Source organism: Melopsittacus undulatus, chromosome 8 (genome assembly GCF_012275295.1).
Source record: "Melopsittacus undulatus isolate bMelUnd1 chromosome 8, bMelUnd1.mat.Z, whole genome shotgun sequence".
Lineage (NCBI taxonomy): Eukaryota > Metazoa > Chordata > Aves > Psittaciformes > Psittaculidae > Melopsittacus > Melopsittacus undulatus.
In genome coordinates this window covers 39,537,934-39,562,343 of record NC_047534.1, presented here as the reverse complement: position 1 = coordinate 39,562,343, position 24,410 = coordinate 39,537,934, and the positions used below count along the sequence as shown (strand labels likewise).

At 41.8% G+C, this 24,410-nt stretch overlaps 2 protein-coding genes across 2 annotated transcripts in view; both read right to left on the bottom strand.

The window, feature by feature from the left end:
• PDE11A (phosphodiesterase 11A) overlaps positions 1 to 15,311 on the bottom strand; it is a 131,931-nt gene extending 116,620 nt beyond the window's left edge. Inside the window, exon 1 of the mRNA XM_005152754.1 lies at positions 14,529 to 15,311. Within this exon, the coding sequence (XP_005152811.1) occupies positions 14,529 to 15,311 (783 nt within the window). The remainder of the gene's footprint in view (positions 1 to 14,528) is intronic.
• Positions 15,312 to 19,753: 4,442 nt separating this feature from the next.
• LOC101870620 (cytochrome c-like) lies at positions 19,754 to 21,440 on the bottom strand. Its single transcript, XM_005152576.2, has 2 exons — positions 21,275 to 21,440; positions 19,754 to 19,899 (listed from the first exon to the last, which is right to left on the bottom strand). Exons 1-2 carry the CDS (start codon positions 21,438 to 21,440, stop codon positions 19,754 to 19,756), a joined length of 312 nt encoding a protein of 103 aa, XP_005152633.2.
• Positions 21,441 to 24,410: the final 2,970 nt, after the last annotated feature.

Sequence of the window (24,410 nt, the reverse complement as noted above, 5' to 3'; positions counted from 1 at the left end):
GTACCTAAAAGGGGCCTACAATAAATCTGGAGGGGGACTTCACAAAAGTATGTTGTGATAATAAAAAGGGGTAATGGCTTTAAGCTGAAAGAGGATAGATTTAGATTAGATATTAGGAAGAAATTCTACACTATTATGTTGGTGAGGCACTCAAACAGGTTTTCCAGAGAAGTTGTAGATGCCTCAGGATGCTCTGGAAGTGTTCAAGGCCAGGTTGGATGGGGCTTTGAGCAACCTGGTCTAGTGGAAGGTGTGATTGACCATGGCAGGGGGTCGAAACTAGATTTAAGGTCCCTTCCAACCCTCACGATCCTACTGCTGCCAATAAACATTCCTACTAGCAAAGCTGTGGATAACCACACAGCCCTTGCAAGCACTGGTGAGGGCCTCAAGCTCGTGTGCACAGACCATAGCTCCTGCAAGGCACACACTAACAGAAGAGCTGTTCACGGTTCACAAAACTGGATATTTCATAGTGTGTAGAGCATGCAGATGCTGGGATTTGTATGAAAGGATAATAAACTGCAAGAAGTGCTGTGCTGAAAATGTATAGGCAAATATCTGGGTAGTCTGAAAGTTCCTAATCCAGAGTAACTTTTCATTAATCTGTACTGTTCTAAGGGGCAAATTTAATACTACAGGGGCAAATTTAATACTAACTCTCAGTGCTATTAGAACAGAGCAACTGAATGCCCACAATAAATGTTTTCCCTTAAGCTTTACATGACAAGTAGCAATCATTTATTCAAGAATTTTGCAAGTATCATTTTTTTGTAGCTTGGCTAATATTCAGATTTTGCTGACCAGCAATTGTGTCTAACATCAAGTGTTTCTATTGTTACATATAATTACTTTTAGGCACAATTATTTCATACACTGTTGTATCCACTTTTATCTAGATTTTTTTGAACAAAGTTAATGCATCTTTAACTATGAAGATTTTTATCTATTTTAATTAATGCTTATATAAAATTTCCAGATAACAGTTAAATAAGCCTGCAGTGTAATCCTATTAATCATAAAGCATGTACTGCCTCAAAAACAAACCAAACAACCCAGAACACATACTGTGAGCATAAGACCCCTCTTGAAGCAGAATGACAGAAATCAATCTTACAGCCAAATAGTAAAAATGTTTATAAACACACGTTGAAAAGTAAAAAAATTTTATAAACACACATTAAAGAGTAGTACTTCAAAGAACATCTTGGTATAAATAACACCAGCAAGTATTTTATTATGTATTTTTAATAAGGCAAAGAATGTGCTTAAGGTTGCATATATTCCTTATTGAGGGATGTACATGAGAAATAAATGCTTTCATCAAATTCAAAGACTACTTCCCTTTTCAACATGAAACACCCCACATCTTTTATTAAATCTAGATTTTCTTCAACTTTCTTGTTCTCAGCCCTCTTCTGTGGGTCACAGTGCTGCACATAGAGTATATTTCTGTCCTCAGAGTTATCCAGGTACTAAAGTCTTAGTGCTAATCCCAAAATGTAAAGGCATCGACTTAAACTGCATTTAGACAGTTCTTACTTCAGACTTGAAACATGGTTTAGGGGCAACTGACTAACACATTTTACACTAAAACACTAGATATAGTGTCTCATGCTTTAATGAAAATCCAGATGCCTTAATACTTGCAGGAACTTCAGAATACAATACAATAAAAGATTATAAACTACCATCTTCAAAGCTATAATTAGTAGTGCAAAAAATGTGTAGAGTAACAATATTATACCTTGAAATCAAACTGAGTTTGATCACAGTTTAAAAAGGAGGCTGCAAAGTTCAGCAGTAGTAGTGCTAACAACATCTTTGTTCTTCTTGGAGAATAGTCTTCAACTGCTATCAGCCAGGGAGGGAATTACTGCTATTTACTGGCAGCAGCTCTGTTCCTCTGGGGTGAAGTTAGCATTTATGCTGCAGACAATAGTTACAGGCAGTTCTGCCTCCCTTAATATTAGCAAACTGAGCTGTTCTACAAAAACAAGCACAAGTTTTGTTTTCAAAAGTTTAGACAATATTGACTGTGAAACAACGTCCATATTTGTCTCAGGTGATGAAAACAATCCAAGATAAAATTTGACTGCGATGAGAAAGATGTAATTCATAAAATCTTTACTGATGCTCAATATTGACAGACTTTTTCCTGGCAATTTTACTTCCCTGTTGTGAATTGCAGATTCTATAGAAATAGACTGCTCTAGTTGCCTCAAGAGACACGATTTATAAATGCGCTACACTCAGAGACTGATATATACATTTGGCTATTTTACTACTTGTTGCAATTTTTCACACTTCTCAACCACAAGGAATTAACACCAACTGTAGTATTAATATACAGTTTATAGTGCTCTTCTGCCACAGCATACCAAACTCTTGGTCTTCTTTTATTATACTTTTTTCTTTTGTTCTATTTTAATTCTGTAAGTTTATTAGGAGTGGTTCTTCTTCCTTACACCTATTTCTGCCTCTGGAGTATAGTAAACAATCCTTGCTTCCATAAAGACCGGATTACCAATATGCAGTCTTTGATAAGGCCCTGATGAGATTTTCTTGAATTATGTGTGCCTAACAGCTTCCTTAGGAGAACTAGAACCCTCATGATGAATATTTTTTAATAACGGCATCAAGAACCCAGATCTGTCTGATCTTGTGATCTTCCCACATGCCTCTAAACACTTTTTTATATCAACTTCAATCAAAGCTGATCTGTTCTTCACTGTAGGGAATCCTGCCTAGAAATAGATGGTTCTTCTGTAACAGAAGAATATGAAATGCAATGCAATTATCACACAATAGGCTTCGCCAACAACTAAATTAAACATCATTTCTTCAACTACTCCTTGGTAACGTCTGAACTACTATTTGGAATTGGCTGTTGTTGCTGAAATATTGGTAATATTCTTTGTGTTACTGAAGGGACAGTCTCTGCTCTACTAATTTTGTTCAAAGCAAAACAGTACATGGGAAAGCACTGAAATGAAAGCATGGCTTGACTAGTAATACTGGTTTTGATTTATATCTTGTGAGCCTTATAAAAACAGTAAGTCTTCAAGGAGGAGCTTAACTGGAAAAGGACAACTGTTGGGACAGATGAAGTGAGTTGCAATTCATTTCGCTGAATACACAATTAAAAGAGATACACTGTTATAAGACAAAACAGAGGTCTGGGATAAAAATTAGGAAGATGTATTCATGTTGATCTGAAAGCTTCTTTTATTTGGGTAACAAGGTTCACTGCAGTAGGTATTTTAATCCAATTGAAATTTACCTACAATGAATGGTGGCACACAAGACAGGGGATTTGTGAACTTGTCTGAACTGGATATATGCAGTACAGGTGCCAGCGTTAGGAACAGATCTAATGAACTACAAAACTTTGTTCCTTAATAGATGCTATGGAGAACCAGAGACACAGGAGGGATGAGCAATCTGGAAAGTGTTTTTTTAGTTGCTACTACATTGCTTTTCTGACTTTCAAGTGGATTTTGGAAGTTTCCCCATTTGTGTCTCTTGCTGGGACCTTTGCACTAGGAGAAAGCAAGCACAGGGATCCCAGAGCAGACAACCTCAGTCCCAGAATCATGCCATTCAACAGAGATGCAATGACATGTTCTGGTGTTCCTGCCATCTGATATCAAATTATCCACATATGCTAGAGAACTGGACTACCTTTTGGAGAAGTGTATTACCTCTCTAAAGCAGAGACTAAAGACATGACAAGCACAGTATAAGGACATCACTGCATTTAATTAGGAAAGGGAGACTTTTTGAGGAAAACCTCAACAGCAACTTGGTAAAAACTGAAAATCATAAAGATGTGAAGTGAAATTTGACACTTAACCTTTTGTAGAAAAGCAGGCAGGAATTTTATTTTGGTGACATTTAGGAAAGGGATAAGGAAAGCTATATAAGTGAACAAAAAGCCCCACACTGTTTCTGGCAACATCAATGTATATACTGCATGGTTCAACAATATGAGAAAACTGAATGACTGGATGACCTGCATTACGTTCCAAACCACTCTGATGCTCACAGCCTCCTTCTTCCATCATGTATTGTCATAATAGAATGTATACGGCAGGATCCCACAGAGAAGTTTTACTGGGTTTAATAGCATCAGTAAAAACCTCAGTGCCCAAGTATGAATTGTGATGGCCGAGAAGCTTGCCCAAAATTAACATCTACCTCTCCTTACAGCCTAGTAACCTTGAGCAAGGAGGCCTGTTCAGCAGCTGATAACAAAGCTGCAAAGTCAGAGAGAAGCCCTCTGTCAGACTGCGAACATTTTGAGATACAAACTGCTAAAACAGCCTGCAGCACAAGAAGGTCCTCACCTGCACCAGAGTAAGGAGGTATACTGATAGAATGCAGCATTTACTTTTAAGTTTCTTTTACAATCAAGACTTACATTCAGAAGTTATGGACAGACCAGATAAAATACACACGAGAGAGAGACTTCAGCATAATTTTGATTGTATGGCAGTATTTTCATACAAAACCACTGAAGAATTACAAGTCTTCCACTGACTTTAAAATATTATTAAAATGATATTTAATTATTTTAATATTATCTATTAATAGAAATATAAAATATAAAAATACTACAATAGCGTTAAAATGAAACAGTTGTTTTTAGTGCTTTGGCTCTATATAGAGATTTCTAGATGACAGAGATACTCAAAATGTGAAGACTGAGGCACTTTTAACTGGAATTTCAGAACTGCCAACAAGGAACAGTTATTCTGTAGGATAAACCTTATCCTTCTCTCAAGTTATTTATTGATTGTAAATTCTTCTTTTAGGAAGTATTACCCTGTAAAATGAGACATTCAATCAAGTAAAGGCACAAAAGAGAACAGGTCTGATTTGTCAATGCAAGTACTGGTATTTCAGCTGCTTGTGCAGTGACTCTGAAGTCCTGGTTCTTTCTGAGCGTATTTTAAAACTGTCAATAGATGGGATCAGACAAACATCTTCATGCTTCTATTCTATACAATACCAGATTAGAGCAGAGTTTTTTTCCTAGGGCTCTGGAATCATGTGTTATCAGAATCTGAATTTCCATTTAAAACATATTAAATTTCTAGTTCCTGTAACTGTTTGTATAACATTAAAAATGTGATCCGAAAGTTATCATGAACATAAGGATCAGAAATGCTAGAACCTGGCTATGAGCACCATGAATTCTTATCAGTAAGCTGGTATATTCAAATACACTTTTCTAGATCCCTTACCTTCATCATATTGGGTGAAGACTAAAAACACTAATGACATTTACAAGCCCTGATCCCGTAAGATCCTAATTTATCTTGATGTACCTGAAGCTTCAGGCAATTTGAATGCAGACCTAACAAAATAATGCTTATCTCCTATATGTCAAGTCTTCCAGATTGACCTCTATATTCATAAAATTAGTCTGTAAATATGACTATGAATTCAGCAAGGACTGAAAAGAGTGAAATCAGCTGTATCACTGACAGAATTAGCAAGCAAAAGAAAAATCCTTTAGGACATCATCCTTTTTTCTTTGGTATCAGTAGCATGGACCATGGATGAGGTCACCAAATAGTAACTGATCATGAATAAACCTAAACAGCTACACTTAGAGGAAGCCTACAAAAATTAATGCATGCTGACCAGGAAGAAATGTTAAAGCCTCATCTACAGATTTCCAATGATAAAAAAAAAAGAATAAAAAGATTGCTTCCCAAAAAATTCTAAGGACATGCAGTAGTCCACAACAGCCATACAGAGGGTCTCTAACTCCCATAAAACATTCAAAGTATTTTGTTCTTACTTATATCTACATATCTTTTCTCAAGACATTTGAAGTAACAGAATAGGTTGATAGAAATTAAATCAGTTCTAACTTCTGAGCAAAGTTTTGCAAACTGCATTTCAGTGTTGATTTTCAGCTTAAGTAGGTGCTTCAAACATTGTTAGCAAGGGTAGTTTCTGTTGGTTTGTGTTTTTCTTTCAACATAGTATAACACTCCTTGAACTTGGAAAGAAAACATGTCCTTCTATATCCTCATCAAAGCTAGTACAATTAATTGTATTATTAGCATGATTTAGAAAAGAAAAAGTAGGATTCTAAACCAAGATAGCTAAGAGTCAAATAAGATAGTGGAGGATGAAGCCTGCCTGAATACATTTCCACAAATTAAGTCTTCATGACATTGTTTTCCTTCTCCAGAGTCTAAGGAGAAAGCAGTCAATCTAGTGAAATGGTATAAGTGACTCAGCCAAAGCTGACAGTTACAAGGAAAAGCCATTTCTGACTTTTTTTATTATTTGAAACTAATGCTTTTTAAGCACACTGAACAGAAGAACACAAGAGGTGCTCAATTAACAAGCCTGGCCTACTATATTTTATAGTTCATTGCACATAGTTGTTTCTTTCTTAGAAAGGGCTCACAAAAAAAAACAAAACAAGAAACTTGCAGCAAAATTTAATTGAATGCACTGTATTTAATTTATTGACTTACCCAAGTTGTATCAAAAATAGGCAACAGAAGTAGTACATTTGAAAGCATTGTTAACCTAAGTATTTCTGTACTACCAAACTGTATGGGATAGATTGATTTAATGTGCTTTCGATTGACTTAATAGGAAGTCATCCTGCAGGAGCCTTTACATTTACTGAAGTAAAGAAGCTGAAACTAGAAGAGACCTATTCAATTTCTTAATTATGCGTCGAGTATAAAATATATAAGCTTTTATAGCAAACAAAAAGAGCAACCAAAAGATAGCAAGTTATCTAGACTCAAAGCACAACATTAACAAAGCTAAATACAAATGAAAGAAAAATTGTCATCCAGTCTGTTCTAGATACTCTTCTCTAAAAATCACATATGGTATAAATTACATTGTGCATAAACAGGAAACACAAACCAAGTAATAAACTACTGCAGTAGATACGGGAAAAACCTTGTAGAGAAGAAACTTGCACACAAAACACAAGTAATAAAGCAATCTCTGAAGAGACTTCCATGTAAAGATTGCTGCAGCTATTCTTGTCATCTCCCCCAAAATTCCTAAAGCCCTGGAGACAAAGGCAGCAGAAGAACAAACTAGTACCATTCACCAACATCAGAAACCCAATTCTCCCAAGTAAATAAGCACACAGTCCAGTTATATTGTGATTATTTATATAATGACAACAATATTTCTTGTAATACAAATTTAATAAAACACATAAGAATGAACAAAACAGCTAAGCTAACTCTATTCCTACACTCCCAAAACAATTAAAAAAAAAGGATCATTAACCCTCAAGAATTCTTAATTTACAGATTTAAAAGTAAGTCCATGTATAGTTTGAACTAAAAAAAAAAAAAAAAAAAAAAAAAAAAACAAAACCAAACACACACAAACTTACTTTGAAAAAAAAAATATTAACTTGTAATGATGCAGCACTAAAGTTTTGGTATGTTGGTTTGTTTTTTCTTTTTCTTTAAAATATGTCAGTAGTTTGGGTTTGTTTGTTTGCTTGTTTGTTTTTTAGTTTGGCTAAAGTATTATATCTTATGTCCTTTTCTGACCACTGCTTCATTTATTAGTTAGGCCACAGATATACGTAATAATGTGTGTTGTCTACTTATGACTGGCACGAAAATGGTAGGGAAAAATAGTATATGCAGTCCCACAGACACGAGTAAATAACTTCATAAGCACTACCAAGTTCGCAGACATGGCTGCCAACTTAATAAGCATAATTGGATCTCATGCTTCATAGTCTGAGCTGGGGATCAGAAAAGATTCCTCTGTATGACAACCTTACCCAGATACTTGTGTATGGGTTTGTCTGTCACCTGCAAGTGATTACTCAGGTGAGCAATATATGGACTCAAATGTTACAGAAGCAGTATAAGATTCCTGAATAATAATTCAAAGCTACATTCTTGTGACAAAGCAGTAGTGTTATTAACAAAGCCACGCATTTTCATATGTACATTGTAGAGACATTAAGCACAGACAGCATACAGTTGCTGTTATTAACATGCAACTCTGCTGAGCCATTGGCTCAAGCTCTTTATAATTCAGAATTTGTCGATAGGGTTGTTTTAGAAAAATAAGAACAAATTAACTAGCATAATGATTGCATGCTTATCTATTGTGTTATTCTATAGAAAAACTGCACAATGACCTACAACTGTAAATAACCAAAATTAAACATCCATTTGTTTTGAAAATTGAAAACCAATCAGAACAGCAAAGTCATTTACCAAACAAGACTACAGCTTTATTCAGTATCAGCTAAAACTGTAAGGGCCTAATGCTGAAGTTCTTTCTCATAGTCACCAACCTACTCTATACAAACATATCTCTTTCTCACAAGGAAATTACAGGCCACAGATGCACTGGTTTCGCACCTGTTCCACACCTGTTCCACAGGAAAGTTTTACAAGCATCTAAAGGAAAAAAAATAAAATGCCTGTTTTCTTCAGGCAGATGGACTAGCTGAGCAATAAACAAGATAGAAGTCTGCCAGCTTAACAAAAGGTGGTCTTACAGAGGGCAGGAAAACTACCCCAGCTCCCAAGGGCCTTTCAAACTCAAGCTCTCCACAACCAACAGCCAAGAGGCCTGCTACACAAGAAAGAGCTAATAAAAACCTACAAAATAAAATAAAAGCCCCTCAAAACACAAAATTACTAACCTGCTAATGCTCTGAGGTCCTCCATGCTTGTATTTGCCCATGAGCCCCTACCTGTACAACCCCTCATACCAACACTGAAACAAGACAACCCTCTATCCTACAGCACTGACTGTAAGTATGTGCCCCCAAAATGGCGGATAATTATCCAGCAGCTGCAGTGGGAAGCAGAGAGAACTCATTACACATGAGTACGGGCAGACCCTTCTCCTCAGTCCTAGTGCAGGGACTTGTGCCTACCCAACCACCGCCAGCCCACCTGCTGCTCATTTCCAATGAAGGAGTAGCAAGCAGGTGAAGTGCATCCATGAAGTAATGGCTGTGCAACCTTGAAGGACTGGGGAGGTGACCTTGTGTGCCCCACATAGGCATGGAGAGGAGGCTATGTTTCCTCATGATACCTGAGGGCTGTCATCGATGGGGTACACTGAGTTGTGCAGACCTGCCTGTCCTGCTGATCCACCTGAGCAGTAGCATGGAGATGTGAAACTGGGCCCTCAGGTGGCTTTGGGTGTATGTCCTTCTACACAGGAGCTCCTGCCCCTGGCAAACATCTCCAAGATGAGAGCTGTGGTGCTGTGACTCAGGAAGGCCTCGTGACATGTTACAAGTTCATCACAAACTGTTCCTTGAGAAGATGTGAGGAGTGAGGGAGGTGACAGGAGGTGAGGAGACCTCCTCAGCTACTGCCCCAAGGGCTCTCTACTGTGGAGGGGCAGGAAGGTGCTGCAGAAAGATCCCTCTCTCCCAGGCCAATGCTGCTGTGACCCGCAGGACATGTTTGTCTCCGCTGGCTTTGGGATAATCACAACATCCCTTCACCAATTTACCGACTTATACAGTTTCAAGCTTTCCTAAATTTTGCCTGATGGGCAAGAGTGTACTTTTGTGGAAAGCAGTTTAGTTCTTTAGAGTTGCAATTATCTCCTGCCTTCCCCATGGTACTTTTCATGGTGAAGTTTAATGCTCAGCAAAAATTGTTTTTAACTTTTTCTGTATTATATGAATTTTTAAAATTATTATTTATTCTGCTTACCAGTTTTCATGCTCTCTGAAGAGCAACCTCTGTCCTTCTTAAAGAGTCAGCACTGAAATGAATACTGCAATTGTTGGTGCCTGCTGCTCAAGTGCTGCTGAACAAAACAGTGCCTAAGTGTTTCTCATTTGCAGAACTGAACTTCCCACCACCCAGGGTTTTAATGTGTTAACTGCTCTTTAAGATTGAAAGAGATGAACTCTTAATACTGATGGTAACAAACAGCTACCCTGACCTTCTACACCAGCAGCCTGTCCCACAGGCTGAAAGGTTTGCATCTAGGAGCAGTAATGTTGTAATGCTGTCCTGACACAGTAGGAGATGGTGAATGCTCAGAGCTCACCTAGCCATTCTGAAGAAGACAACACTGATGCCTGTACCTAAGGTGATAAAAGATGTTTAAAATGTACTGTAAAAGGCTGTGTGCGTTAGCTGTATTCTGCTTGGCCTAAGCTTGAAAGAGGTCACAGGAGAGTTCAGAGCAGAGCTTGACTTGTCTCTTGTTTTACTTGATTTTAGCTCCAGTAATGTGGTTACATTTTGGTTTTAAAGACTTGAGCTATATAGAAAAATAGTTTCTGACCATCTTTTATGGCACTTTCTCCAACTTACAAAACCCATTGTCTTAGCTTTACTCCATTTCACGTTTCTCCTCTCTTTGCTACCCACTTTATTAAAATATCCATCTGGTAAGCCATTGTTTTCTTCTGTCTTTAAAAGGTACTTTTTGAATTCTTAATTTCATGTAAGATGTACAGAAACTTTATTCAGCTGACACTGGCAAAAGGCAGAACATATTTTTCACCACTTTCTGATGTATGCTCACTATTCTAAAGAGTCACTAGTTAGAAGGACTTGGGATGCTATTAAATTATCTCCCAGTGTTTGCACAGCTAAAGGTATAATGATAACCAAAAATTACTTGCAATTGAAAGATTTTATTTAAATACTGCTCTAAAGGTAGAAAAAAGTTAAAATGATCAGTAGTTTCGGTAGTATCAGCTAAACATCATAGGAGAAATGTGAGAAGAAGGGATGACATAAAAAAAAGAAATCTATAGCTTTAAATAGGAAAAAACTTACATTTTTAAACAACCCAGAAGAATCGTAGGTAAGGTTTAATGGCTTTTCTTCCTGTGTACTTATGAAATGCTTAATAGTCTTCATACATGACTTAAAAAGCTACATTTATGCTCTGTTAAAGGAGTTTCAATGGACATTTACAATCCAAATTTTCTTGCTAGTATGATTGGATTCTTCCAACATGTGTGCTCAAGCCACAGTACATTATTCATAGAATAGTTAGGGTTGGAACGGACCTTAAGTTCATCTAGTTCTAACCCCCCTGCCATGGGCAGGGACACCTCACACTAAACCATATCATATAAGACTAAAGAGTCAGAAATGCTTCCCAAAATTAACATAGGGGAAGATCCAAGGCTTTATTTTCAAACTTAAACTGACTAGGAGTTCGACTTGCAAGTCAGCTGGATTATTTGCAGGAGAAAGAGTTTAAGACTGGCTCCAAAATGCAAAGAATGTATCTAATTCCTTTTCTGGTCTCAAATCTTCTGTAGTACTAACTCTTACAGATTAGATCATTATTTTGCAAAGTGTTATAACTGTAAACTTGCTTTCATCACTTGATTTTGCACTGTAATAAGTAAAGCTCTTTTAATGCCATGAATTAAATTGTACAACTTTTGAATCAGTCATTATCAAATGAAACCTTTCTATTAACTATCTGTCAAATTCTCTGATGCTGTGAAACTCCAAACGTTTTTTTCAGTCACTGCTGAACTTCCTAAATCAAAGTGCCATGAGATATTATATAGTTTGTGTTTAGTGTTAAAAGAATTTATTATCATACAGGCCTCAATACATAATGCTAGTTCCAAACCTTGTATCTAAGTATGCTTATTGAATTAAGGAAAATTCTTTCCATGAGCAGGTTTTGAAAGTCTGACTCAACAACAGTAATAATCACCTGGATTGTGGAAAAGCCCCAGCCTATTGTTTGATTTCATTTTTTAGTACTTTTATTCTTTAGAAAAATAAATGTGTACTTGAAAACTTAAAACAATCTCTGAAAATTACACTGATTGCCACTTACAAAGATTTCCTAAACCAGTCTGTGTATGGGCACAGGGGACTGCCTGTGTGAAGCACATTACAAGACGTGGCAGGATTTATATGTAATGTGTTTTGCACTGAAGTCCCATTATTGTCAGGAGTAGCTGATGATAGAAGCAGGCAACCCAATTTGTACTCAATGGTGGAATTCCAACTAGTATTTGAGCAGGCTCTGAGAAAATAAAGATGGTTGGATGATAATACAACAAATTTCCCAACACTATAAACTAGCCACGTGATTATACAGTAGTACCTTTACCTTTTTAAACAAGTTTGTTATTTAAAGAAAAAAAAAAGAAAGCAACAAAATAAGTAAAAGTTTGATCTAGAGATGTTCTGTCCTATCATAAGGCCTTTTCTTACCAAACAGGTAGTATTAATGCAGACTCTCTCTTCAGTTGACAAAATGCTGCAGTGCTGTCACCCCTTTGTCTTCAACTCCACCTGTCAGCCTGACAAAGTTTCCTGGTGGTACTTTCTTTTACCTGACAGTTGTTTAAACACTCCCAGTACAATGGATATGCTGGCAAAAAAAAAATCATATATTCATATTTATTAATTTTTAAAGTGCTGTATTGTGAGCACTACAATGATCTGAAATTGAACAGCTGTTGCTTCTTTACACGCATGTACCTGGGCTTCCATAGGGCTTTCTTTACTATTAAATTATAAAGGTCTCCTTTCAATGATGCACAATGTGTATATATTTGTCAGGTAAAAGAAGATAAACTAATTCAGAAACATAAAGGAAAGTAGATCCCTCATTTTATTATCAAGCAAAACTTTCATTAAGGTTGCAAGGTTTCTTTTGCACAAGAGTTGCACAACCAGAAGTAACTCCACTGAAAGCAGGGAAGTTGCAACTGATAAAATTACAGGATGAACTTGGCTTAGAACTTTATCATCTACTGCAACTAATGTACTTGTGGCTTAAATAGACAATTGTATTATTTATAATATTTTAATCAATTTTGCACAGGAGCCAAACAAAAGCATAATACAAATAGTACCAGGAATGGCAACTGGATGAATTGTTTTTCGCTTTTCTCTGGGAATGAAACAGACAAGAAACTGTTTAAAGTAGTGGGGCTTTTTCATAAGGGAAGGGAACACAAAATAAACAAACATTGAAGAAAAAATAATGCCATCACCTGGCACTACAAGCACCCTTTCTATTGGCATTCTCAAAAAAAGTTGGCTGGAGCTATCCAGAGTTAAAAGGAGAGATTGAGCCCTTTCACAGCCAAACTCAGATATCCTTTCTATCTGTTTAGCCACTTGAGACTACTGAAAGCATCTACTTAATCCCCAACAGAAGATATTTTGGGAAGAGTATAGTTTGAGAAATAATAATCATTTAAAAAAAATCTGATGGTGTATAATGGTGAAAAGGAAAAATAAAGGAAGAAAACAAGCTCAGATTTTTTTTTCAAAGGTGATCGAACACACAGCCATTTTAGTCTGAATATTGCAGTTTTTTTACCAAGCTCTGTTCATTCTTTTGAACTTTGTAGGTTGGGAATCTCTCTCTGTCTGGATCTGTGAGGTCCGTAGTTTATTTTTCAATGCTTGACAAATAAATAAATATTCGGCCCAAAACACATTCACCTTGGCTCTTCTGCATTTCAAACAAAAATAATCCAATTTTATTTTTCAAGTTTCTTCCTTGTATGGTTTGCTATAAAGCATCAACAGGGTTTTTAATGTTTACTATTTCTGTTATTATTGCAGAGCAAAATTAGACATTGGGCAATGATTATCACTAAAAACTTTAAAGACATGCATCTCCCACCTTTCTGAAGCTTTCCAAGATCCTAATTGAGTTTCTCAATCTGTCTCTCTGTGGTTCTTAATTTTCTCAGGAGCCTCAAACTGCTGATAGTGTCTCACACTAATAAACACTAGAAATAGCCCCTAGGACTGAGAGGTACGTTTCAAGCTAGTAAACTGAATGCACCAGTTTGCATTTACACACGCAGGTGAAGACACATAGGTCCCTGCTGAAGTCAATGAGAATTTTTGCCTTGAAGCCAGGACTACATTTTCACAATTCACACTGAAGCCTCTCTAAAAGTAAAAGCTGTCGAAAACCCTTGTAGGAGAACAAGACTGATTATCAGTGCTAGGAATACGATTGAAAATACATGCCATGTGTGCTCAGTTGGCATAGGCAAAATTGAAAATATATGCTCCTTTGAAAGCAGAGGGCAGACAGGAAACATTAACGAGACAGAGATTTAAGAATGTTATCATCGGGACTGTCACGGGCATTTTTGAAACTTTTCTTCAACCTATTCCAAAACACGTTTTGAAAACGCATGAAGGGAAGTACCACTCCTGCGAAATCCAGCAGCACTGCTGGACCGATCTGATGGCCACTCTGGCCCGCCGGCCACCGGAAGATGCTTTCCACTTTCCTCCCGCCTTCACGGGAGTCCCCTCCCGCCCCGTCAACAGTTGACCCGAGAGTACCCGCGCCCGCTACGCACAACCCCCGGCGCCTCGACGGTGCCAGCGCCGCCGCTTCGGCAGGGTCGGCCCGAGGAGAAGCAGGGCGGCTGGGAGGGACGCCCCAGGAGGGAGGAAGGGCCGGGCGGCGGCGAAGCTTCCCGGCAGGCGCATCCGCCGCCGAGGTCGGCGGGAAGCTGGGGGCAGCCGAGCCCTGGGAGCCTGCCCGGCTCCTACCTGGTAGGCGTCGGGGATGTTAACGGTCTCTCCGTGCTCCGCCACGTAGCCGATGATGCCCTTACCCCAGGGCACCTGCACCTCGTTGCTGTTCTCGGTGGAGCCGCAGGGCAGCAGCGGGGTGCCGGCGTGCACGTCGAAGAACTTGGAGACTAGACTCTTCTTGCCGCCGGCGGCCCCCTCCACGAGGAAGAGTGAGCTGCGGTCGGCGTCCACCATGAGGCAGACGAAGATGAGGATCTTGTAGCTGAGGCTGGTGAGGTCCAGGTCGTTGGAGATGTCCTTGACCAGCTCCAGGAAGAACTGGCGCTCGTTATGCTCCTTGAGGTAGCGCTTGTAGTCCAGGGCAGTGGGGGGGTACTGGGGCAGGCTGATGCGGGACTCCAGCAGGGCGCTGAGGATGTGCGCGGTGGTGGGGGGCAAGGAACTGGCCTTCCGCAGCAGTGCCCGCCGCCGTACGCTGCTCAGAGGCTCCTGCGCCCGGGCGTGCACATGCTCGTCGTAGGTGAGGTTGACATGGATGGCCTTGGAGCGGGCGAAGCTCTTCCGCAGCTCCTTCTGAGAGGCTCGGCGCTGCAGGACGCCGGGGCCTCCCGCACTGCCCCAGCCGCCGCCGGGGCCGCAGCTGCTTCGGAGCTCGTCCGGTGGGCCGGCGGCGGGGACCGAGGGCGCTTTAGGAAGTGAGCTCTTCCTCTTCAGCCACTTCTCCACCAGCTCCGGGTGCCTCTCTAGGAAACTTTCCACCGCCGCCACGTCGAGGCCAGTGTCGGTGGCGGCCGCCATGGTGCCGGCGGTGGGGGCGGCTCAGGCCGCAGGAGCCCCCGCGGAGGCCATGCCCAGCCGCTTCCACGTGCTGCCGCCGCCCCGACGGCCGCCCCGGGGCACAGGGGGTGCCGTAGTCCCAGCGAGGAGTTGCTCCTGCCCCTTGCCCGGGCCCGTCCTTGGGGGCGCTTCTTCTTCTCTCCCTCTGCTTCCCCCCGCAATCTCCTTTTCCTGCCCACACTCTTTATTATTACTAGCGGTAGTATTAGTATTATTCTAGGTATTTCCCTGGTCCTTGACTCTCAGCCCTTCTCTGGTCGTGGCTCCCGCGCCCGGTTTTGGGCCGGCTCTCCCTGTGAGCCTGTGAGCCGGGCAGGCGCGCCGTGGAGATGCTCCGGGAGCGCTCGGGCAAACCCCTTCTGCCAGGCGCTGTCAGTACTGGCGGCGGCTGCTGCGTAACCTAGCCGGCGGACGGCTGAGGAGGGAGGGAGGGAGGGGCGGGTGGGGGGAGGACGCGGGAGCCGAGAGGGGGGGCAGGCGAGGAGGAGGGAGGGCTGGTGAGCCCCGCTGCGGGGGGGGGGGGGGGGGGGGGGAACAGCCGCGAGCCTGACGGCAGCCACCTCACCAACCCCCCCGGTGAAAGCTGAGGGAGAAGGGTAGAAGAGCGCAGGATACCAGGCAGGAGGACCCCGAGTAGGGTGTGCTGCGCTAAGGAGCTCCGCAGCAGTGGGTGCCTCATTCAGGAGCATCGGTGGGCGTGTGCGGGGGGAGAGGGAGGGTCCTTTTGTCTGTCATGCGTGTGCAAGGGAAGGGGCAAGCCCGGTCTGCGGGAGAAGCGGGGGGAGGTAAGGCGAGCGCTCCCGTTAAAGAGGTTTGATTTATAGCATTATTTGCGCCGCTTCAGTACTTCAACAGACAGGCAGAAACGCGGAATCCCTCCAGAAAGACCAAGCGAATTCCGTTTGTTGAACCCCCGCGATGAGACGCCCGCATCTCTCCCGCGCGGGGACCGGCTCTGCCCGGCGTTCCGCGCTGGGCGCCGTGCATCGGGGCAGGGAGTGGACTCTGCCCGCGGGGCCGCCCAGAGCCCTGTGCCCACGAACCGCTTCCCCTGGGGGCGCTCGGCGGGAGCAGGCTTGCCGAGGCACTCCTGGGTGCCCGCTCCTGCAGCACCGGCTGCCAGGGGGAAACCGGCTGTATTCACTGGCGCAGACGGACAGGGATTATTTTTATGCGCACGTGGAGCACGTTTCATTGCAAAATCGATGCTTACGCGTAAGCGACTGAAAAAAACGGAGTCATGGATCTTAACACGTGAAAAATGTCTTTCATGAGCTCACCAAAGACTGAATGAAGGCAGCTTCAGAAATTCATGAATGGGAGTTTGGGTGGCTGGGAAAACACACGGGCAAGCCTTCAATAAAACGAGATTCCGACCTGCCGGGGACCCTGCTCCTGCAGCAGCCCATCCTGGTTCGGGGATGCAGGCAGTGCTTGCAAAGAGGGGGAACGATTTCGGGACAGGTGTGGATAGTGCAGGCTGTTTTTTGGGGAGGGAGGGCTGCATGTGTGCCCGAGGGGCTGCCGTGTCTCCCGCAGCAGTCGGGGATTACGAGAGTCTCCCTGAAGGTACTGTGGCTCCCAGAGACTCCTTGAGAAGCGACAAAGGATTTCGTTCCCCAGTCGCGGTGCCTGCGATGTTGCAGGCGGAGCAGCAGCTCCCTCACTGCCGCCGTCCCCGGGCCACCGTGGTGCCAGAGCTCCGTGCCTACCTCTCGGTCAGTAGCACGGCTTCTTTCTGCTCTCCTGGCTCTGTCCGAGGGGCCGGGGGCTGCCGTGGCGCGGAGGAGGGGCTGCTCCCTGCCGCCGCAGAGTGCCTCAGCCGCAGCTGAGTTGCCGGGGGCGCCCGGCTGCCGCACCCGTGGCGAGCGGACTGGGAGAGGGGCGGGAAGAGGTAACGTCGGAAGACACGCTTAGGGGTTCGCCCCGGAGCTGCTCGCACCTCTAAAGAAGCCGAGCTCGTTCATACAGGTAGCGTGGACATGATATTGCGGGCGCGTCTCGGTGAGGGCAAAGGCGACTGAAATATTCTGTCTTTTACGCATTTCTGTCGGCGCGCTGCTGACACGCCGCCCGGGCTGTGAAGTGAAGGGACTTCACACGCGGCAGCAGGCACAGCGCCACGTCGGCGGCGGAGTCCCCGCTGTTGGCACACATCTGTATACTGCTGCTTGGGCTGTCACTGAAGTGGCCCCAGCTGCTGGCACTGCGTCAGCGTCAGCCTTGAAGGGCGCCCGCTTGCCCGAAGCTGCTAATCACTGTTTGGCCTTTCCAGTAGCATTTGTGGTTTTGTAACTCTGGCACAAACACTTCACTTGAACAAAGATACCGCGTAAGCTGCTGAAAGCCTGGCAGGCACTTACCCTGAGCTCTCCAGCAAGGACCTTGGGCATCTGCATGCAAGTGAAAGACCTGTATGTAAATATTTTTTACCATCTCACTATGGTAAGGTTTGGTCTGGGCACTCACACCAATGTTTACTACATAATGGTTACTGTGTAGCAGTTTTGGATGTAAACGCTTAAAGTAATTCAGTGTTTCCAGATACAATGTGACAAATTATCACATTTGATGATTTGTCTTTTCTGTAACTTGCACAGGCATTGTAAAACCTCATTCACAAGCCTGACCAGGTGCATCACTGAATGTTAGGAGAAAACTTGGGTCTGTCTGTGCCCTGCACATATCAGACTGTACCTCTGCAGGGTGAGTAAACCAAGCACACAGTATACTGGGCTGCAGCTTTGTGTGTGGGCCTGAGACAGATTAGTTGAGGTGTTTCAAGGGTGGGCCAAAGAGGTAAAAGGATTTTGTCAATGTCACAGGATTGTGCTGCCTTTGTAATTCTACAGATATGCTGCAGTGAGGTACAGACAGCTTTTATCTGCTGCATCTGATGTATGATGCACCCTTTATTGGTGAGGATGCACAAAGACAGCTCAGACAGCAAGGCAGGCTTTAGCCAGTCCCACCTGGTCTCCTTGGGTACAAGCATACAAAGGTGCCCTAAAAGAATCAAGAGGAGAAATTACAGTTTATTTCTCAGCAGAGTGTGTTTCTCTATACAGAAAGGCAGTGGCAAATGCACTCTTCAAACTCTTCAAAATGCAATTGAGAAAAGCACTCCAGAATTTTTTTGTCATTGAGGGAGACACTTTAATTGTCTAAATAGTCAGCAGAACAGGTCCCAACTGTCAAACTGAAAGAGGGAACTATCTTACAGCTACAGCACAAAAGAAAAAGAAAGCAGGCTCTGTCACAGAACTTTTCACTCCATTCTTGCTTATTCCCTCACTTAAAAACAGCAGTTCAGCTCCGTGGAGCATGGCAAGCCAACTGGTTAAAGCTCCTGGTGGGTAAGCATTGAAACAATACTGATAAACTGACCACCTGGGAATAGACACTAGTAAATTAGTTTGCATTAATGTTCCCTTCTGCGGAGACATAAGGAAACCTTCATTGAGTGAAGTATGTTTTAATGTATTATATTTGTGTAAACTGAGAACTAAATTATAAATCTCAATTCAGTGGTAGAGATTCATGAGGAGGTTTTAGGAGGACTTTAATCATCCTCATCAGTACTCTGCTGTTGGTGAAAGTATCTCCTGCTATCATTTATTTGACTGAGTTATCCCTCATTCATTCTACATGTTAGAGGTTAAGGGTACCTTAGTATATTAGCCTCAAATGGAGACAAAAAATCACAACTCTGAAAAAAGATCAGTAGATAATTTTATTTTTTTTGATACACAAAGGAACAGTAACAGAGGAACAGACTAACCCCCACTAAACAGAGTGGGGCAGTGTTTTTAAACCAAAGAGATCATGGGTGTTCAGGTATCTCCTCAAGATTCTTTCAGGTCAACATCACTACTGAAAAGTTACTTGTTCTCTGAAAATATCCAATATTCTTGGTATTCCACCTCCCCATTCTTATGTAATGTTCTTTAAATGTAAGATTATGTTTTGTTACCTACCGCAGATGGTACTTTCCTTCCTAGGTGATAATGCTAAGGATTGTTTTTCCAGAAGAAAAACTTCATTTAGTTGTCAGTCCTAGTGTTTACAGGCACTTTCTTATTTATGTAGCCACAATTAAATAATAGTTTCGGTGAGTGTTTGAATAATTAGTTGCAGATTGGGCTCTCAGTTCTCTGTATAGAAAGGAACAATATTTCTATAGCACACTCCATAAAGGTTTATGAAATATATAACACAATATAAATTATTCTCACCTTCCAATGTTTTTAATTAGAACATAGCGTCTTAAAACATATCCTTGTTTGATTTTGCTAATGCCAGTCCCTAATGTGTAATTAGCATAAAAATATTAAAAGTTGATATAGGAACTATTCAAAATCTGAAACATTTTTCACTAACATTACAACTGCTGCAGCAATGTTTCATGAGGTTGCTTTTTTCAAGTATGCAACAAGATTAGCTCTTTCATTTTTCTTCTTAATTCTAGCAAAAATAATTTTTGTACCAGGAATGTATTTCTTAGGGTTTTCCAAACATTCCATCATTGTACTCTCACTCCAGACAATTCCTGAAAAACAAAAAACATTATAAAATACAAGGCTGGCCCAACAGCATGTATGTTGTTGATATGAAAATGTCAACCATCTCAAATCAAAGGTGAGATGTTTCTGAACATAATGTGTCTAGAATCCAAGAGGAATCTGAGCATAAATAATACATAATGTAAAATGCACAAGGTGTATGTTGTCAATGTAAATGTAAATCCTTTTTGTATCATAGAGACTTGCAGTTCTTTGCACTATTTCACATACAACTACTTAATACTTTTAAGCTATATCTTTGTAATTCCAGAATGCAAAAGATCCAACTTTTAATTTCATACAGTTGTTGAAAATTAGATCTACAGATTAGCATTAAATTCATCAAGGCTGTGCTCCACTGAAGGGCATTAGAAAAAAGGTTGTCAGAGGCCAGATCCTGGAATCTCCTGACATAAGTTGAAATACTATTAGTGTTTCCTTCCAACCCTGATAAAACCTGTCTCTGTCAACATAAGTAGCCTACCGTTGTGCTCAAGACTACACAAATACCTCTAACTACATGTTCAAGTTTCTCTTCTGTCCTCCAGAGTTGACTCTTCCCATGGCCTAACATGGATTTAGATGTCACTTAGTTGGCTTCCTTTTAAAAACCTGTACTAACACCTGTATGATTTGTTCACTACATTTTTAATGAGAAAGCAATACTTAATATATGCTGGCATTTTTTTTGTGTGAATGAAGTCCTAGTATAAGGTGAATGTCACAAAATATTTCCTAGAAATCACAGAATAGCAAAGAAGTCAGACAGTTCTAAAGTACCTTAGCAGCCAGGAAAAATCACAAACAAATGAAACCAAAACCAAACAGGACTGTATTTGTAATTAATAGATTGATTCAAATAATCTAATTTATATTCAAATAATAGAAAAATAATTAAACAGACACAGAATTACTCTCCACTTTTAGATATTCCACTGCTTTTCAAGACTGCATGAAAAACACAAGAAAAAGCACAGTTTACTAGTAGGTGATGGTATTTAGTCAAGTGCTCTGAGCAGAAAAACCACAGCACATCATAGTGCCAGTAGAGGGTAGTGACCAGCAGACAGAATCTAAAAGCACTCTCAAGAAACAGAAACAGAAATTTTCCCATTGATATTACAAATTTCTGGGAAAGCTATACACCTTCTGACCTCGTGTGCTGAATAATGGTAAAAGTTCTTTTTAACATAGGGACCTAGGATTGTTGTTTCTGAAATTATAGTTCAGATTCATCTACAGTAATAAAAGTAGGCAGTTGTAATTCCTTGTGAGGCTTTCTACTGTACTTCTAAAGAAGGTTTTCTTTCATATATGTCCCCTCCATCACTGCACCTCATCCATGTCACCTATTAGTTTTACCTTTTGTTTTGTTCGCTTCTGAATAAGAAAATCCTTCAGCTTGTCCTGTTTGGCGGCCAAATACACCCCAAAGGTTTGGACCCATCTTGTGCTTTCCACCTTTTTCAACTGTGTGGCACTGAGAACATTTCTGCATAAACATCTTGTCTTTTTCAACATCACCCATTTTGACCTATACAAAATATCTTAAAAATAAATAAATAAAAATTTGAACAGATAAGTTCACTGGTTTTGGTCACACTTATCATCTTCTTCTATGGTTTTATAACTATTTCTGTCTTGCATGGCAACAAAAATGTGTCTCAAAGTAATGAAAATTTGACCATGTCTCAATTGTAAAGGTAGGTTTGGTAAGACTGTTAAGCTGCATGATTTCTTCACACAATCTGGTTGTTAACAGTCATGAATTAATTTCTTTTTAAGTTATCCAATATACCATTAGGAAAAAGCACCATGGGGTTTTTGCTGCACCTCAGAATTTGTTACAGAATTTGTTAGACTTTGTTCTTATGTTTGGAAGTTGAGGTAGGTTTAAGTTCCCAAATTGCTCTTCTAGACCTACTTCTATGGTAAATGTAAAGGTCAATGTACTTTTGTCTAGAAGAGTGATCTAAAAGACAGCAGCCTCTCAGGATTTCCCTGTGCTACCTGGAACGTCTCCACAACTCTAGAATTCAACTCCTTCTCCACTGACTGACAGGACACACTGGCGATAAAGGCGATTTCCAGCGGCAACGGCCCCAGCAACGGGGGAAGGTGCCTGCGAGGTTGCCCTCGGGCCCGCGCCCGCCAGGGAACGAAGGAGAGCCGAGCAGCTTTTGGCCTTCGGAGGGCAGGAAGTGCCAGTTCGGGCCACCCCAGGGCAGCCCGCGGCTCTGCGGCCCGGGAACAGCGGCCGCCTCTCCTAAGCCTGGCGGGCTATCCGCAGAGAGCAGGTGTCATCAGAGCGAAGCCCAATTGCAGAGAGGCCAATTCAGCACGTTCTCTCCTGATTGGTGCGTTGCAGGCCCAGGGGGCGGGACTAAGCATCGCCCCCTTTCGTGCGGCGGCGGGAGGCGTAGGGTGTCGCTGTGCCAACGGCCCCAGTGGACGTGGGCAACACCAGTGTCGTGGGGCCTCAGACTGTGCTGTCTGCGCTGTGCGGGCCCTCGTCACTCCGAAACGCTCGCTTTTCAATCTGAGAGGGGCTGTGGCCCGTCATGCCTCCACTCTGGAGGGCAAGGGAAAAATGGTGTCAGAAGATGGGGAAAAATGAGTGCAAAGTTTGGTGTTGGAACAGACATGGCCTTCCAGACCTAAAACAGTGCTCCGGCTGTGCTGAGCTGTGAGACAAGGAGGCACAAAAGCACAAAATGTAATCAGTTCTAAGTAACGTTAAGTTTGGCTTTTTAATGGAAAATAACTGAGGTGCTTGAAGGTAGTTGACATAGTTTTAGGTCCTTAGGACCTTAGTACAAAAAGTGTAAGAAAACAGAATAGAAAAACAGGACCTGGGGATGGGGAGTATCTGGGCCTAGCAGATGCCCAGGATGGAAGTAGTTAGACTAACTGATAAGTAGAAGGACGGGACGATTGCTGTGTTTGTAATGTTAATTAAATTGGTGCTTCAAAGACTGACAGAAGTTATGAATATTGTTGGAAGAAGTAAACAACTCTCAAAGACCACCACATTTTTGTGTGCATGCAGGAAACTTTCTGGAAAATGATGTAATCCATACGTAACCTCATGAATATGCATGTATGCCCAGTGATTATATAAGGATGACCTGCATAGCAATACAGTGATACACATTAGGAGGAGCTATCGCCTGTGTCTCCTGGCACTGCAATAAAGAATACCTGCTTGTCAACTTGAAAACTTTGTTGGTGAGCTTGCTCCAGCAGTTTTCTCCTAATCAGTTGTAATCTCGCTTTCCTTGAAAGACTTCCCAATGGTGTGGAAAGAAAGAGATTTTCTGAAGTACTCCTTTACATGGAACCAAACTCAACCACTATATCCAAAGTATGTTCATCAAAATATTCATTGACCTTCTATGCTACACGCCCAAACAGGACACCATTTAACCCCCCCAAAAATGCCACTTCCAAGCCTACTGCAAGGACTGTGCTGTGCTCAAAGTACTGCCTCATCCAGATCATCAGATTGCCAGAGCCTGCCTCTGTGAAACTTCACTGAAACAAACGTGATAACTACATCTGTGTGAAGTAGAGCAGGGACTTCTGCATATTTAATTTGCTTGTGGAAAATAATAGCAAGAACGTGCACACCACAATTCTCTGATTTCTTCACTTAACCCCATTGTGCACCAGGAGGTGTCGGTCTGTTATGATCCCAGTAAGGACAGCACTTAGACCCTGTAAAGTATCTACAGTGCTATTTATTTACATTATAGGAAGGGAATAGTATAATCTCACACCCTTTTAGGTGGTGGAAGGCCCCAGTGGTATAGCACTGAGGGAGCCTCCAGTTCACACATAGCACTCTGTGCAGATCACTTCCATAGTAGAGATTCTTCCTTTTTGGCCTTTCAGGGTTTATATTATTTTCTTACACAGAAACAACTGTAACATTTCTACAGCCCCAAAAGAAATGATGCTCTCATGAGACCTTGCCGTGCTGTTAGAGGTAAGGCTGAGCAGGACGTGTAATGGCTGGTACCAAGCCAGGACTGCCTGCAGGCACCTCTGTAATGATGAGCCAGCTGAGTTTCTCTAGGGGCTGAGGAATGCATGCAGCATGGCACAGACTGTACCTGCAGCACAGCCCAGCACTGCCCCAGCCTGCACCTACCCAGGGTACCTGCACTGTGGATCACTTGATGCCAGGGTCACTACAACCCTAGGGCACTGACAGCTCATGTGTTCAGCTGAGGAATTACATATTTTTTAATCTGACTATCAAAGAAGAGATGAAATTTATAATAATATTTAATTCTTCATATTTATTAGTTGTGGGCTGTTTTTTTTTTTTTGTTTTGTTTTTGTGTTTTTTTTTTTTTTTCCCTGCAGATAGCTATTTTTTTCCTGGGTATTTTTTGATTTTGTTTCCTATGAAATACATCAAATTCCCTGGGCCTCCGTATCTTGAGATCCCCTCTCAGGTGTCCCCTGAAATAGCTCTGTACCCCAAGGTCCA

Bases quoted from the DNA above. Each gene is read 5' to 3' on its own strand.
- LOC101870620 (XM_005152576.2), bottom strand. From the start codon at position 21,440: ATGGGTGATGTTGAAAAAGACAAGATGTTTATGCAGAAATGTTCTCAG. The intron at 19,900-21,274 runs GTAAAACTAATA...TTTGTTTTTCAG, and splicing joins AGAAGCGAACAAAACAAAAG to GAATTGTCTGGAGTGAGAGT.